The sequence below is a fragment of the Mus pahari genome, chromosome 6, assembly GCF_900095145.1.
Source record: "Mus pahari chromosome 6, PAHARI_EIJ_v1.1, whole genome shotgun sequence".
Lineage (NCBI taxonomy): Eukaryota > Metazoa > Chordata > Mammalia > Rodentia > Muridae > Mus > Mus pahari.
Genome location: NC_034595.1, coordinates 68,156,468 through 68,174,161, shown reverse-complemented (window position 1 = coordinate 68,174,161; position 17,694 = coordinate 68,156,468). Strand labels below are relative to the sequence as shown.

General features: G+C 44.2%; 1 protein-coding gene and 1 pseudogene across 1 annotated transcript in view; both read right to left on the bottom strand.

Moving 5' to 3' along the window:
• Positions 1-8,497, bottom strand: part of Eif2b3 (eukaryotic translation initiation factor 2B subunit gamma) — a 72,102-nt gene extending 63,605 nt beyond the window's left edge. The window contains exons 1-2 of the mRNA XM_021201200.2: positions 8,445-8,497; positions 5,600-5,758 (exon numbers count right to left, since the gene is read on the bottom strand). Coding sequence (XP_021056859.1) covers positions 5,600-5,747 — 148 coding nt within the window. The 5' untranslated portion in view covers positions 5,748-5,758; positions 8,445-8,497. The remainder of the gene's footprint in view (positions 1-5,599; positions 5,759-8,444) is intronic.
• LOC115064272 lies at positions 471-567 on the bottom strand (annotated as a pseudogene).
• Positions 8,498-17,694: the final 9,197 nt, after the last annotated feature.

Below are 17,694 nucleotides of genomic sequence, written 5' to 3'. Positions count from 1 at the left end.
TCTTTTCTTTCTTTCTTTCTTTCTTTCTTTCTTTCTTTCTTTCTTTCTTTCTTTCTTTCTTTCTTTTATATAAAAAGCTGGCAGTGGGCCACAGTAAACTTCGTCTTCAGATCCTCTGACATTCTGTGACACAGCTGTACTTGTCCAGGACTGGCACCACCTCATAGCTGAGCAACTTTAAATGTAACAGAAGGGGAAGAAAGAAAATGACTCCTAAAAGCCTAACCAGTTGGGTTGTGATCCACCTGTCACATCTCTTCAGGCTCATGTTCCCCTTTTCCTTTTCTGTGCAGAACAAGAGAGACCAAAATCTACCCCAAGTTACAGGGGTGGCTCGAGGGAGTGCCCTGAATGCCCTGCCTTTACCTCCTACATCCAAGGTCTGGGCTTCACAGAAAAACAGTAACAAAGTCACAAGACACCGAATTAGAAAACCCCTTTATGCAGGGGTGCTGGAAGGCAGAAAGGAGAGAGAAATGGAACACTTCACAAATCTGTTACCCTGTGCAGGGGCCATGCTAATCTCTCTATCACCCCAATTTTAGTATATGTACTGCTGAAGAGGACATGGTTTTAAATTACTTTATTAATTTTGAGAATTCTGTGCATGCGTATATTTTGATATTTACCCCCCACCCCTTCCAAAACTATCCTCCACCCTTATTGTTACATTTTAAAAAAAGGATGTGTGTGTACATACACTCGTGTGTGCATGCACTCGTGTGTGCATGCTTACATATGTGTGGAGATCAGGACTATTCTGTGGTGTTCTTTCCATCCACCTAACTTGGGTTCCAGAGATTGAACTGAGGTTGCCGGGCAGCTTTCTCCTTCTAGGCCAGCTCACTGGCTCTCACCTTGTTGTAGATCTATACTCTCAGTTAACTCTTATAACAATCTCACTCTGAAAGGAAGGACCTCAGGAGATGGGAAAGATGGCTCAGCCATTAAGAGCATTTGCTGCTCTTACACGGAATTGGGTTTAGTTCCCAGCACTCAAGTAAGGACCAATAGCCACCTGTAACTACAGTTTCAGGACTCCGACACTCTCTTCTGGTTTCTGCAGGCACTATGTGAACATGGTGCATATACATACATGAAAGCAAACTCCAGTATACATTAATCCCAGCACTCAGGGGGCAGAGGCAAGCAAATCTCTGAGTTCAAGGCCAGCCAGGTTATACAGTGAGTTTGAGGTCAGCCAGAGCTATACAGAGAGACTTTGTCTCAAAAGAACAAAACAAACAAACAAAAGTCACTTCCAAAACTTTTACCAGGCAGTGGTGTGGGCCTTAAACCCAGCTGTTGGGGACGCTGAGACGGGAAGACTGTAAGTTCAAGGCTGGCTTTAGCAACAGGCTCTTTAGTGAGAGCCTCTTCTTATTGTTTTTGGTATTTTTAAGGGGAAAAACTAAAGAGAGACAGCTCAACGGTAAAACATTTACCTAGCAGGATTGAGGATCCCAGTTTAGTTATTATAAAAGATGAATAACATATAAATAGCAGGGGCTGGTGAGATGTAAGAGCGCTTGCTTGAGTCCAATGACCTGAGCTCATACAGTGGAATAAGAGAACTACTGACTCCAAAAAGTTGTTCTCTGACCCCCATGAGCCACAGCATACACGTATACACACACATACTTAGGTACCCACAAAATAAATAAGTCTCTACTAAATCTTAAAAAAAATCTACATTTAGGGCTGGGGATATAACTCAGTTAGTATCTATATGCACTAAATGGTATCTATGCCCAGCACTACATAAAATATATATTGGTGGCACACATCTATAATCCCAGAACTCAGGAAGTACATGTAGGAGGATGAAAGTCTAATGTCATCCTCGACTACACAAGTTTAAAGCCCTCTTTCAAAAATTAGTTGGGGCTGAAGAGATAGCTCAGTGGTTAAGACTGCTCTTCCAGCCGGGCCTGGTGGCGCAGGCCTTTAATCCCAGCACTCGGGAGGCAGAGGCAGGCGGATTTCTGAGTTCGAGGCCAGCCTGGTCTACACAGAGAAACCCTGTCTCAAAAAAAAAAAAAAAAAAAAAAAAAAAAGACTGCTTTTCCAGAGATCCTGGAATACAAGTCCCAGCAACTACATGGTAGCTCACAACCATCTGTACTGGGATCCGATGCCCCCTTTTTGTGTGTCTGAAGACAGTGAGTGTACTCATAAACACAAAATAAAGAAATCTTTTAAAAAATTAATTAATCGGGGGCTGGTGAGATGGCTCAGTGGGTAAGAGCACCCAACTGCTCTTCCGAAGGTCCGGAGTTCAAATCCCAGCAACCACATGGTGACTCATAACCATCTGTAACAAGACCTAATGCCCTCTTCTGCATTGTCTGAAAACAACTACAGTGTAGTTACATATAATAAATAAATCTTTAAAAAAAAAATTAATCAGGGCTGAAGCAATTACTCAGCAGTTAAGAGCACTGACTGCTCTTCCAGACAACCCAGGTTCCAATTCCCAGCAACCACATGGCAGTTCACAACTGCCTATAACTCCAGGATCCAACACCTTCATGCAAATATATAGGCAGGCAAAACACAAATGCACATAAAATACAAACAAACAAGAAAATTAATTAATTAATTAGTAAAATGCATGCTTTGTCAAAGAAAATAATAAGAATTAATTAAGCTGGGCTGGAGAGATGGCTCAGCAGGTAAGAGCACTGACTGCTCTACAGAAGGTCCTGAGTTCAAATCCCAACAACCACATGGTGGCTCACAACCATCCATAACGAGATCTGGCGCCCTCTTCTGGAGTGTCTGAAGACAGCTACAGTGTACTTACATATAATAAATAAATAAATCTAAATAAATAAATAAATAAATAAATCTTTGGGCTAGAGCAAGCAGGTACTGAATGAGCAGAGTTGATTGGAGGGAGCGAACAGACGTCCTAAAAATTCAATTCCCAACAACCCCATGAAGGCTCACAACCATCTATACAGCTACAGTGTATACACATACATAAAAATAAACAAACAAATCTTTAAAAAAAAAAAAAAGAATTAAGCTGAATGGAATTGTAGATATAATCCCACTGCTTGGAAGACAGAGGGAGGTGAATCTCTTGAATTTAAGACCAGCCTGGTCTACAGTGAGTTCTAGATCAGAAAGAGCTGCTACATAGAGATTTTGTCTAGAAAATACAAACAAAAACTGTAATAACTAATTAGAGGCTGGAGAGATGGATGGCTCAGCTGTTAGAGCACTAGCTGCTCAGGCAGTGAATGGTGACACATACATGCCTTTAATCCTAGCACTCAAGAGGCAGAGGCACGAGATATCTGAATTTGAGACTAGCCTGATCTACAGAGTGAGTTGTAGGACAGCCAGGGCTATACAGAGAAACCCTGTCTCATGTTGTCTAGAGAGAGAGGAAAAATAAAAAGCATTTGGCTGTTCTTGCAGAGGACCTGGGTTTGGTTCTCAGCACTATACAGTGATGTGATTCACAACTACTCTAACACCAATTCCGGGGGCACTGAGCTCCTCTTCAAACCTCCTCCAGCACAGGAGTGCATGTGGTGCACACACACATTCAGGCAAACCACTCATACATAGAAAAATAAACCCCTCTGGCCTCTGAAAGCAACAGGCGTGAACATATTGCACTTATATACATGTACGAGAAATATTCTTATACACACTTTAAAAAAAAAACTAATTAATAAAAATTCTACATTTAGGGAGCACCCCACACATTCTGAGTTAGCCTCAGTAAGAAAGAATTATATGCACAGTAAGTATTACATATACAACAAAACGCTACTGCTGAATATGAACTAAAGTCAACAGTAAGAAGCGGAGAGTTACGGACGACAAATCATAAAGTTACTGAAGGAAAGGAAGACCCCTTACTATTCTTCTAGAGATAAAGACCTTTTGGTTTTCCAGGCTGGCACTGAACTTATGATCCTCCTACCTCAGCCTCCTGAGTAGGTAAGATTACAAGTTCACACTACCACAGGTCAAAACTAAACTACTTAAAAAGTACCCACATAGCTGGGCGTGGTGGCGCACGCCTTTAATCCCAGCACAGGGAGGCAGAGGCAGGTGAATTTCTGAGTTGGAGGCCAGCCTGGTCTACAGAGTGAGTTCCAGGACAGCCAGGGCTACAGAGAAACCCTGTCTCGAAAAACCAAAATAAATAAATAAATAAATAAATAAATAAATAAATAAATAAATAAATAATAAATACAATAAAACTAAGAAACCCTCTCACAGTTGGATGCCCTCTTGCAGCAGTCTGGGCCCTAGACTCTGCACCCCGATTTGCTGCATTCTGACTCACTCTAGTTAGTGATACCTCAAACTCAATATGGCCAAAGCCGTGCTCATTATCTTGGTTCAAACCTGTTCCTGACTTATATTTCTTTTCCCATTTAATGGCATCATCATCTATTTAATGTGACCCAAGTGAAAAGTACACAAAAGCCTTCCTGCCACACTTGAAGGAAGGTTCTAGAAGTCAGTGCCTGAGCTGTCTTCTCAGGCTTTTGCTCTCTCGCTTAAAACATTACCCAGCATATCACAGAGTCTCAGGCTGACAGTCAGGCATTTAGATTCCCAACACTCCTTTCTGATATCCTTAGAATACCCATCTTGGATCTATGGAGAATTCCTTCTTTAACAGCAATGTTTGGCACTATGGTCTCATTTCCCCCATAAAGCAAAATGGTATTCCTAGGCCCCGAACTTAAGAGTCCAGTTGTAGAATGTAAAACCAAGCCAGGAAGTTTGGTAAAGTACGGGCATGTTGAGGCATGGAGACTCAGTGGGCGCACGGAGACTTAGGTGACCCCCCACTCCTTGCCAGACTTCTGGCCTGAACACATGCCATGCTCCTCACATAAAAGAAACTTGTCACACAGATCCAAAACAGTGTTCTCCATGGTAATGAGGTACCTAGAGGCCCAGAGGGCTTAGCCAATAAGCTTCCCTTTCCAGACATTCCTCCCTGCAGAAGGTATTTAATTTCAGGTCCACCCTGAGAAGTGGGTACAGTACGTTATATACCCATTTTCCACCACGAACAACCAATAAACTGTTTAGAACCATGAACTCTCTCTTTCATCAAGACCCACTGTGAGGAGCCATGGAGAGGGCATTCAACTACAGAGCCACAGCTTACTTCTCCTGTAGAAGTTTTCTCTGTGCTCCTAGCCACAACACCACAAAGCCTGCCTCTGAGAAGCTAAGGCCAAGCCAGAGCTCCCCTTACCCCCGGCCCCGGGCTAGACACTGTCCACAGCCCCCAAACCCCCGACTCCCAGCAGCACTTGGATGTCCAAGAGTCAGAGAACCTCATGGCCCCAACCACCCCAGAACCAGCTCCGGCTTCCCACATCTCAGACTGCACTCTCTCAGCTCCAGGCACCTGCCTGGGCTGCAGCATGGGATAAGAGTTGCTCTTGGGGAGGCTGTGCTCTCTGCTGCGTGGCCATAGACCAACATCAAGTCTCTAGCAAGCTTTAAGCCCTAGCCTGCTTTGGCCACCCTCTCTCTCACACTGCTGACAAATTATTGCGATCAAACACACTAAAGGTTTATGAATGCATCTGTCATGGCTACTGCTCACCTTCAAATCCAACACGCTCAAGCAGGTTCAGCGGGTACCAAATTAAAGGTTTGTTTCCAACTGGAAGCAGAGGCTTGGGAATGCTGGAAGTCAAGTCTGTCATCCGAGATCCCCCACCAACGGCCATAACTACTGCTTGAAACTCCATTTTTTATAAAGCTGCAAGCACAGGAAGAGAAAGAGTAGCTTAAATCAAATGATACACAGTAGTATTTGTCTCTATTTACATGAGTCCTTCCCACCTATATATATATATATCAGACGTGTCACTTCTGTTTAGTCACCAGAGTAAGAAACACTCACTCACTGTAGTAAACACCTTTCTCACCTTCTCTGGCCAACACTGAGTTTTAGCTCTGATCTTAGTAAAAGCAAAGTAATATAAATTAAAAACATCTGGTCCTTGCCCTTGAGTCGTTTATAGTTAAGAACAGACAAATTCAAGTGCCAATGGTGGTGGCATATTTAATCCCAGCACTTGGGAGGCGGAGGCGGAGGCAGAGGCAGGCAGCTCTCCATGAGTTCAAGGCCAGTCTGCTCAACAGAGTTAATTCTAGCACAGCCAAAACTACATGTGAGAGCCTGCCTCACAAACACAAGCTTCTTCAGGGTGTAGCTGGGGAATTGTAGTTCTCACCCTTCGTAAAGGAAACTTTCCTTTCAAAAGAGTCAGACCACCACAGAAGACCACAACTGATCAAAACAAAGAGCTGTGGAGCCTGGTCCCAACTACTACCTGTGAGAAAGTCCTGCAGCCAAGGCTCTGTGATCATAAAAAAGACAGAGGGACAGGAGGTTTGCTAGATATGGTCTGTGTCTCCTAGATATGCCAGAGACTATACAGCCATGAAGCGTCACCAACATGGCTCCCTAAACAAGACCTGAATTAAGGATAACACCAATAGACACATTAATGTCTGGGAGGGAAAGCTTACAAGGCCTCAACCCTAAGCAAAAAACTACAGACAACTAAGGAATGCTGAGAGCAAGTGAAATAGTGAACATCAATTGATTATCCAATACCAAATGACCAGTCCTGGAGAAATACAAATAATCAACATGATACCGACAGAGCAGTTATAGTTATGTATTTAGTAATATATACATCCACACATTCACAAAGCTGTTGGGATTAAATGAGGGCTCACTTGTCTAGTATGTATGAGGCCTTAGGCTGGATCCCCTACACAGGAATAAAAAAGTATTTCTATATAAGACATGGAAAGTAATGTTCATCCTATCACATGCACTATATACATGTTTCGTATTATTGGACAGATGCTGGATCATGGAAAACACACTATACCAACTGAACTATACTGTTCTATAACTCTGGGTCTATATATCTTCTTTTGTAACAAATAATAATTATTTTTTTAATTTTATGTGTGTGTTGAGTGTACATATGGAGTCAGATCCCCTGTAAGTGGAGTTATAGATGGTTCTGAGCTACCATGTAGGTGCTGAGAACTGAACCTGGATCCTTTGGAAGAATATACGCTGCTTTTAACCACTGAGGCATCTCTCCAGCCCCCTGTAGGTCCCTTTTTAAGTGGACAGGTATTACTACGCTGTGATGGCCTTTCCTAGATGTGACCCCACTACGGATCAGTACATGCAACCCGGTGGTTCCCAACTCCTCTAGAGGTCACCATATTGATGCTTGTGAATCTAGTGCCAATACCTGGTTATAAAGTGTGTGTTAACCTCCTGGGCTCAAGTGGTTCCCAGTCTTACCACCTTAGCAGCTGGAACTGCAGGTCTACTGCTATCCCTGCTTTAGGCTGGTTTTCTCCTGGGACAAGTAACCCAGTAGGAAAACTCTTTTAAAAGACTCTGCTCAGAAATCACCTTGCATAGCATGAAGCGACAACTAACTTTTTGCACACCAATGATGGGACTTCTTTCACTAGCTGCTTTTACTATACTCTGCACAGACTGCGCCAGCCTTTATAGGCGTCACTGCAGGCATTCATTTAAATGCCCATTACCAGTGAGTTCCTTGAAGTTGGGGACTGTGTGTTGTCAGGATACACCCAGACGCCAGGTACTATATGTGGATGAGCATCTGTGAACCTCACAGCATCCCCACACTAGTGTTAAGCTCAAATGTGTACAAGAATACATTTGGAACCCAGGTGGCTAGAACCTAAAGTTCCTGTTCTCAATCTCTGGGTTAAGGACAGAAAAAGAAAAAAACAAAACAAAACAAAACAAACAAAATAACCCGCAACCTAAGAAACAAGAATACTTATGAACCTAACCAATCATAAGGCTGGACTCAAAAGTCTCAACTCTACCGCTGTGACTCACCAGCCTCCAAGTCTTACAGGAGGCGTTTAGTCTCAGGCATGCCTTCCTCACAGTTGCAGTCTCCAGTCCTAAATGGTAAGATCGGCTACTGCATTGTAATTTTGGTTTGCCAAACCTTTGAGCGCTGCCTAAAGGCAAGGGCCTTACTGTATCTCCTTTAGTCCCTGCCTTGAGCCCAAATAAATGTGGGACGAATAAATAATCATGTCAGCAAGGCACCAAGGGAGTCTAGTCTCACTCGGTGTGACTTCGGGCAGAACTGTCCCTCCCCGAAACTCAGTTTTTCCATCTGTTGCACAAGGCGGTTGGCTTGGACTCTCCAGTCCCCCAGGCGGGACACATGGCTCTACGGCCGGGGCCGGCAGGGACTCGCTCTAGCGATTTCGGGAGCGCAGTACCCCGTCTGCCTACTCGGGTCCTGCTCAGCGAGCTGGCCTCCCTCACAGGAGCCGGGCTCTCCAGCACCCGCGCGCCGCTCTCCCTGCTCGGCCAGCTCGTGCCCCGCCTGGCACCGCACTGGCCCCGGCTTTACCTCTGCTCTCCGCACGCCGCAGCCTCTCCCAGCGCTCCCCACGCCGCCTCTGGCTGACAAGCCAATGGCGCAGGCGCGCGGTGGCCGAGCGCTTCGATACGACGCGCCGACTCAGGAAGGAGGAACGAGTGCCGAGTAATAGATGGCAGACTGCAAGGATGCTCTTGCGGAGAGAGTTGGAGACCAAGCGGCCCACGAGCTGTGGTGTGGACTTTCTGTATTGCTGCCCGGTGCTCGCTGAATGTCCCCTTCAGTCTCTTCCGTCTGGGAGTTGCCATTCTAAATCCCAACCTCACGGCGCTGCAAATTTGGCTTGTCAGTACTTTTTGTTTTGTTTTGTGATTTTTTTTTTCAAGACAGGGTTTCTCTGTGTAGCTCTGACTGTCCTGGAACTCACTCTGTAGACCAGGCTAGCCTCGAACTTAATGGTTTGAAGAAAACGAGGCAGGTTGAGCCTTGGGAAAGAGCCTTGCAAGCTGACTAGACAGCAAGTGCAAAAATCCTGCTGGTGGGTGGCGCACGCCTTTAATCCCAGCACTTGGGAGGCAGAGGCAGGCATATTTCTGTGAGTTCGAGGCCAGCCTGGTCTACAGAGTGAGTTCCAGAACAGCCAGGACTACACAGAGAAACCCTGTCTCAAAAAAAAAAAAAAAAAACCCAAACAGCAACAAACAAACAAATCCCAAAAGAGACCCCCGGAGTTCAATGCACGACAAGAAGGGCACTGCAGCAGAAATAAAGTGTGCGGGAAAGGGGGGGGGTGTGTGAGTAAAGGCTACCTGAGGGAGCCAAATGGAGGAGACCAGAGAATTCAGACACCACTGGCTTGTAGGCTATAGCGAGGAACATGAGGTTTTCTGTGGAATGTATAATGAACACAACGAATGTTATGAATGTAAGAAAACAGACACAGAAGCACTTATTATTATTATTATTATTATTATTATTATTATTATATTATGCCCTTTGAGATAGGGTCTCACAAGGCCCAGGCTGTCCTCAAACTTTATACCTGAGGCTGGCTTTGAGTCCCTGGTCCTCCTTTATCCACCTCTTGACTGGTGGGATTACTGGTGTATACCACCATAGCTGGTTTATGTAGTGCTGGGGGTCACACCCAGGGTACACCAGGCAAGTACTCTATCAACTTTACTGTCTATAGCCAACAAGGTTTTGAAAGATCATGGAAGTTTCTAAGTCAAAAAGTCCCTGGAAACAAGGAAGGAGACCACATAAAAAGCAGCGATCACCTGAAATACCCCAAATATCTGAGCTACCCCCAAATCCTGAATTTAGACAAATCTTAAAATTGTGAGAGATAATAATAAAACAGTTGCTGTTCTAAGCACTAAATTTTGGGGTAGTTAGTTAAGCTGCAGTAAATAGCCCAGTAAATAGCCCAGACAGTGTAGCCCTAACTGTTCTGGAACTCACTCTGTAGACCAGTCTGGCCTTGAACTCAGAGATTTGCACTGAGTGCTGAGATTAAAGGCATGCAACACTACCACCCAGCTAATTTCTTAATCTTTTTTTTTTTTTAAGATTTATTTATTTATTATATGTAAGTACACTGTAGCTGTCTTCACACCACAAGAGGGCATCAGATCTCATTATGGATGGTTGTGAGCCATCATGTGGTTGTTGGGATTTGAACTCATGACCTTCAGAAGAGCAGTTGGTGCTCTTAACCACTAAGCCATCTCTCCAGCCCTCTTAATCTTTTGAAAGCTTTCCCCTCTCTTTTTAAATTTTAGCTTTTGTCTCTCTCTCGCATGTATGTCTGTGTGAGATCTCTTGGAACTGGGGTTACAGAGGAGGAGGAGAATTATCTCGGGTCTAAGGCAAACCCTATGTGAGCCACAATGTGGGTGCTGAGAATTGACCCTGGGTCCTCTGGAAGAGGAGCCAGTGCTCTAACCACAGAGCCATCTCTCCAACCTCTTTTCCAATTCTCTTAATCTTTTTTTGTTTTGTTTTGTTTTGTTTTGTTTTTCGAGACAGGGTTTCTCTGTATAGCCCTGGCTGTCCTGGAACTCACTTTGTAGACCAGGCTGGCCTTGAACTCAGAAATCTGCCTGCCTCTGCCTCCCAAGTGCTGGGATTAAAGGCGTGCGCCACCACGCCCGGCCGCAATTCTCTTAATCTTGAGTTGCTTTAGTATTTATCAGTTAGAAGACAGTCTGGTTTCTATATTGAGAATAAAGGCATATGGTCATGAATGCCTTTAATCCTAGCACTTGGTAGACAGAAGCAGGCAGAACTCTGTGGCGCCAGCTTGGTCTATACAGAAAGTTCCAGGCCATTCAGGGCTATACAGTGAGACCTTGTCCCAAATTAATAATTTGTGTGGTGGCTCACACTCTTAATCCCAGCCTGGTCTACTGAATGAGTTCTAGGACAGCCAAGACTAATCAGAGAAACCCTATCTCCAATTGCAACAACAACAACAACCAAAGATTAATTAAAATATAAATAAATTAAGGAATTTGACTTTGACAACACCTAATATATGTCAAGCAATGCCTTAGATCCTGGGGGTAAGAACACGCACTGGGAAAGCTAGGGCTTGGAATCTCCCCCAGACTTTAGCCAGAAGAAAAGGAACAAGGGGCTGGAGAGATGGCTCAGTGGTTAAGAGTACTGACTGTTCTTCCAAGGTCCTGAGTTCAATTCCCAGCAACCACATGGTGACTCACAACCATCTGTAATGGGATCTGATGTTTTCTTCTGGTGTGTCTGAAGAGAGCAATGGTGAATACATAAAATAAATAAATAAATTTTGAAAAAATGGAATTAGAAAAGAAGAAAGAAAAGAAAAGAAAAGAAAAGAAAAGAAAAGAAAAGAAAAGAAAAGAAAAGAAAAGAAAAGAACCCAGGGTCAGTTAGGCCTGGGGCAGGGTCTCTCTAACCCATGGTGCCCTACACAGAGCTAGGCTTGGTCTCTAGTCCTGCTCCAGTTCCTTGGTCAGTGACTGTTCATCGTGTTAGACGGTATCCAGTACTTCCAGGAGCCCGAGGTCCACCGCTGTGGGCAGTGCCTCCTGTTTGGTTTCAACATTGTATTCTGAGTCCTGGGGGCCCTGTTCCTGGCCATCAACCTCTGGCTCTGAGGCTGGTGGCTGGGGGAGTCACATTAGGCTGGGGTTTGCTGGCTGCACTGATTGAGGCCCCCTGGGGGAACACCTTCTTTGTGAAGATTTTGGTGACGGTTATGCTGGCCTCCATTTCCAGGGACTGGACTCGAAACTGGCTCATTCTCATCATCATCATCATCATCATCAGTGTGAAAGCCCCCAGAACCCTAGTCACTTAGAATAATGGTCTTGCTGCAGAGTCTGAGGGCCCAGTGACTAGAACCTCAATCTCTACTTTATCTACACCCGACGTGAACCTGAACTGAGAACATTGGAGTGTCAGGGCCTCTGTGGGAGATCCCCTCCATTCCCAGTGTGATAACATGACATCCGACAGCTAGAGTAGCAAGCTGATCACAATGGCTGGGATCTTCATAGGCTCACTCTCCTTCACACTTTTGGCATCTGCCTGGTTAGGAAGGCCTGATGGTGAGGCTGCTGAGAAGCCGTGGTCATAGGCCTGTCCCAAAGGAGCACTGGCGGATGCCTCCAGTGACTCTCTGCTTTGCTCGCAATGGCAAGACCAACAAGATGTTTGCTTTGGCCTGAGCTGGGAGATTTCATGAGTGTGGTGCTTGCTTCCCACGGAGGGAGCTACTGTGTCTGTGTAGAGGTTGCTTGTCAGTGGGGCTCTGTAAGTAGAAGGGATGCAAGTGTCTTAGGGGAGCCACTCTCCTGCAGCTGTACAGGGTACTAGAGAGAGTAGCTAGATATAGGGTGTGGGAGTGCTACCCTGGAAAATCCACCCACACCCCTCCCCCATCCTGGGACCTACGTCTGTGAAAGGTTGTGTTGGGTAGGTTTAGGCACATACGGTTCCACTGACCATTGTTTGCCTCGACAACGTCAGAGCTTTCTTCTCTGCTAGGTGACTTTTGTTTGGCCTCAGCGTTCTGTACTCTGAAAGGAATCTAAGATTTTTTTTTTTTCTTGAGATAGTGCAATGGTTAAGAGCACTGGCTGTTCTTCCAAAGGACCTGGGTTTGGTTCCCAGCACCCACATGGTGGCTTAAAACCATTTGTAACCCCAGTTCGGGGCATCTGATCCCTTTTTCTGTCTCCAAGGCACCAGGCATGCATGTGATACACAGACATACATACAGGCAAAACATCCATGCACAAAATAAAATAAGATAAAATAAAAGAGATTTTCTAGCCTGCCTGGAAGGTTAACATGTGGTAATGGTATTTTATGGCCAATAAACACTTTGAAGCAGTGGTGGTGGCGCACACTTTTAATCCCAGCACTCAGGAGGCAGAGGCAGGCAGATCTCTGAGTTTGAGGCCAGCCTGGTCTACAGAGTGAGTTCTGGGACAGCCAGGGCTACACGGAGAAACTCTGTCTTGAAAAACATAAAAAAATTAAAAATAATAAACACTTTGAAACACAACCAAACAGCGCCAATTAGGTGGTAACAGCATGTGTAGAGGCCAGAGGACGGCTGATGGACTCCCGTGCTCTCCTTCCACCGTGGGGATCCCAGGGGTCAAATGCAGGTCACCAGGCTTGGCAGCAGTGCCCTGACCCACTAAGGCATCTCGCGGGACCCCACAACATGCTTTTTGGTTTTGTTTCTTATTTCATTTTTGGTTTGCTAGAGAATCAAACCCAGAACCTTAAAGTTCTGGGCAAGCAGATTCTGTTACTGAGCTACGGTGGCTTTGATAAGAACTGGCTTTGTGCTTACTGATCTGATAGGATCTTGCTATGCATCTTGGCTAGCCTTGAACTCAGAACGAGGCTGAGGCTATCTTTGAACTAACCCTTCTTCCTCTTCTCCAGTGCTGGGACTACACAGGCACAGCACCCATTTCATTTATTAATTTTTGAATTACATGTATTTATTTATTGTTATTAGACTTTGTAACAGTCACCTTGTGGGTTCATACCATCCATATTAAGTGTTCATGTTTAAACTAGTGGGTGTTTAGGGAACTAGAGAACTAGAGGGATTTCTCTTCTTGTGAGGGTAAAGTAGTTGAAAGACTACTTTAGTTTATATTCCCTTTAAATTATTCCTTTAGGGCAACTATTCTCAAACCTTTTGGTCTTTGGGCTCTTTACACTTAAAAATGATAGAGTTCCATTATTATTTTTCACAAAAGTTCTATCATTTTTTACATTTATCACAAAGAGCTTCTATTTATGTGGTTTATATTTAACACATCAAATATTTGAAGTGAGAAATTTAAAAACTATTAATTCATCTTAAAGGAAAAATATCAAACTTTATGAAGTAACTTATTTTCAGCACTAACAAATTCAAAGCCTTGCCTATGCTAAGCAAAGACTACAGCTGAGCGTACCAGTTCTTTGTTTTCTGAGACAACATAGCTCAGGCTGGTCTCAAACTTGATGTCCTCCTGTCTCCACCACTGCAGTGCTGAGATTATAGCTGTGAGACTCTACATACGACTGGTAATATAAATATGTTAATAAAAACAAACTTTTAAAAGAAAATTTTAACAGGAATAGTATTATTTAATGTCTTCCCTAGATCTCTCTTATGTTTAGCTCCCAGAAAACAGCTGAATTTTTCCTTCAAGTGTGGTGTATGGTGGTTTTAAACAATTTAATATTTAAAATTTTTTGGAGCTATACTTGTCATTTTTTGTGTATGAATGTTTTTGCTTGAATATACATGTGCATCGCCTGCATCTCTGGTGCCCGTAGAGGTCAGAAGATGGTGTCTGTCCCTTCTCATTGGAGTTGCAGGCAGTTGTAAACTGCTATTTGGAAACGAAACCCTGGTCCTCTGCAAGAGCAGCAAGTGCTGAGCCGTCTCTGCTGCCACTGATGTACGGTTTTGGTTGAATTATATAGTTGTACTTTGTGGGGATCCTTTGTCATTGTTTAGTTTTGTGGGGTTTTTTGGTGGTATTGGGGTTTGAAGACAGGACAGGGCTCTGTCACTAAACTACATTCTAAGCCCTCTTTATGTTTTTAGTCTTTTTAAAAATGTTACTATTTATTAAGTGGAATGCTCACCATGGCACTTGTATGGAAGCAGCCAGAGGACATGTTGGGGAGTCAGGGTTCTTATCCTCCATGTGTGGGCTCCAAGGTTCAAGTTCAGGTTGCCAGGCTGACAGCAAGCAAGTACCTTTCCCTGCTGAGCCATCTTGCCTGGGCCTTCTTTGCACTTTGCATCCATATCTATCTATCTATCTATCTATCATCTATATATCTACCTACCTACCTACCTACCTGAGAGTGCTGGGACATAAAAGTGTAAGCTATCACACATGGCACTCCTTAACTTCTTACTTTGAAACAGAGTCTAAATTGCCTAGGGTGGTCTACAGCTTGTGACCCTCCTCCTGCCTAGCTGGAATTACAGACTTCTGTCACCAGACCTCTGAATCCTTGCACTTTGGGTGGACATTTACTCATATAGTTTTCCAACTTGATATACTGACAGTTTGTAAAAAAATTTTTTTTGAGACAGGGTTTCTCTGTATAGCCCTGGATGTCCTGGAACTTACTCTGTAGTCCAGGCTGGCCTCGAACTCAGAAATCCGCCTGCCTCTGCCTTCCAAGTGCTGGGATTAAAGGTGTGTGCCACCACTGCCCAACCCAGTTTGTAAAATATTAATTCCACAAGTAGTGCAGGTTTTCCCAGAGCTACTTATTGTCACAACATTTGAGAATCACATGTGTTAATATTGTCATCCATCTGATCAGAAATATCCCTAAATATTGGAAAGCAAGTTTACAAAGAGAGATGTTGTCTTTGGTTTTTCAAACTCTGCTTTTAATAATGGTTCTAAAATGCTTTAACCTCCTTTATAGCACACTTGCCCACCAGAGGTAGTGGGAAAGAAATTATTAGGATATGGCGGGGGGGGGGAGGGGAAGTGGACCAGTTTAGAAATTGTTCTTTGGAGCAAGTCCAGTCTGAATTGTCAGGAAATCAGCAGTTCAGTTTGCAGCTCAATCCACTCGCAAACACTTCACGAATTTACCAGTAGCACAGTAAAGTAGTGTTGGGATAGCAGCAGTGGTGGCGTGACCCAGCAGGAACTGCCAGGCCTCAGAGGAATCAGCAGGAGTCGGTGGGAGCCACCAGGACCAGTAAGGACCCCAGGAGAAGTTCTCTACCGTGCCTCTCTCAATGAAGACAAAAATGAAGAAAGACGAGAGACCAAGGAGTATTGCAAAGCCAGCTATGCAAATGAGCCCCCACCACTGTCCGTTGAGTCCTATCTATACTCCCTCCAAACGTCACTGGTGGAAGGACATTCCACCAGTCTTTCCTCAGCAAAACACCACATGAGTCTGTCTTGGCAAGACTCAGAGTCAGCATCAGCTGATATCACTCTGCCAATTGGTCCAAGTCCACGGAAGTGGCAAGAAGCCACCAAAACACCATTTGGTGTGTTTCTTTCTATGAAGTTGAAAGGAATTGAATTCAAGAAAAGCAAAGAACTTATAGTCAAAAGTATAACATGAGACAAATAGGGCAATATTAGNAACTTNAAGGCCTGAGGCCTGACAGGCCCTGAAGGCCTAGCTGAAGATCTTACAATAACAAGTCCAGGCATGTCCAGGAGAGCCCCTTGTTTGGACATTCCTGAGGATGAGTGGCCCCAAGGATAGACATAAACACAAGAACTGTTTTGGGTTATTTTTTTTTTGATTGACTCAGTGGCCATCTGGTGGCCTGGGTCTCGATGACCCTCCCTGAAATTGTTGATGCTACAACCTGCATGTATTACTCTACTGACTTGTAATCAAGCCAATTGTGTGAAGCTGTGCCAAGTTCCCCAAAGATTCCCCCAACCCCCTACCCACTCCCTATAAAAACCCCTAGCTTTTGGGTTTCAGGGTTGATGCCTCTGCCTCCTGCGTGAGGTACGTGTCAACCCAGGGCCCCGACATTAAACTGCCTCATGCTTTTACAACAAGAAGGCCTCTCGTGGTTTTTGGGGATTCCCCAACTTCCCTGGCGTGGGTTCAACAAAGTCACTACAAATGATGACCGTTAGGAATGGTAAGGCACTAATACCACCCAGTGTCATCCACTGTCCGTTGGGTCCTTCTTCTTCTTCTTTTTCTTTTTTTTTCCTTCTTCCCCCTTCCCTTTCTCCTGCTTGCTCTGGCCCATAGATTTTTTTATTTGTTTCTCATTACAGGTGGTTGTGAGCCACCATGTGATTGCTGGGATTTCAACTCATGTCCTCCGGAAGAGCAGTCAGTGCTCTTAACTGCTGAGCCATCTCACCAGCCCCTGTTGGGTCCTTGTTAACATCAGGCATCCTTTCACGTAATTGCTTTAGCAAAACATCCTTCCACCTGTGTTGGCTTCAGGAAAGCATCCTTTGACATAACTGACTCGCCAAAGGAACCAGAAGTTCCCACTTTAGAGAGATGCAAGCTTTTTGAAATTTTCTCTCTAAAGCTCAAATATTTTTTTATTTGTTTTTTTTCTAAAGCTCAAATATTATCATTGACAGTCAATATTGATAGCTTTTTCTGGAAGTGGCTGGCTTTATTTTTGTAAATTGTTAGCCACATTTTCATTTCAAGTAAATATAATATTCCATAGGAGAAAAATAGTCATTTCAGCTGCAACTCAATCATGAAAGTGCTTTTGTTGGAGCTAACTGTCCCGTTTCTTTGTATGCATAGAAGTCCCAATTTCACCACATGGAATAATAAAAAGGCATGGACTTGGGGCCAAGATTTAATGAAATTAACATTTAAAATATTTAAAATGTTTTAATTTGGGGGAATCCCATGGGAGAGGGAGAGGAAGAATCATAGGAGCCAGAGGGCTCAAGGACACCACAAGAACAGGGCCCACAGAACTAAATAGGGCTCATAGGGGCTCCAAAGACTGAAGTGGCCATCATGGACCCTGCATGGCTCTGAGCTGGGTCCTCTGCATCTGTGTCATGGCTGTGCAGCTTTGGTGTTCTGTGGGACTCCTAACAGTGGGAGTGGGGCATCTCTGACTCTTAGAGCCTTTTCTTCCTACTGGGTGGCCTTGTGTAGCCTTGATATGAGGGTTTGTGCCTGGTCTTGTTGTAGCTTGTTATGTTGATATCCCTGGGACATTGGCTTTTTTTTTTTTTTTTTTTTTTTTTTTTTTTTGGAAGGAAAAAGGAGGAGG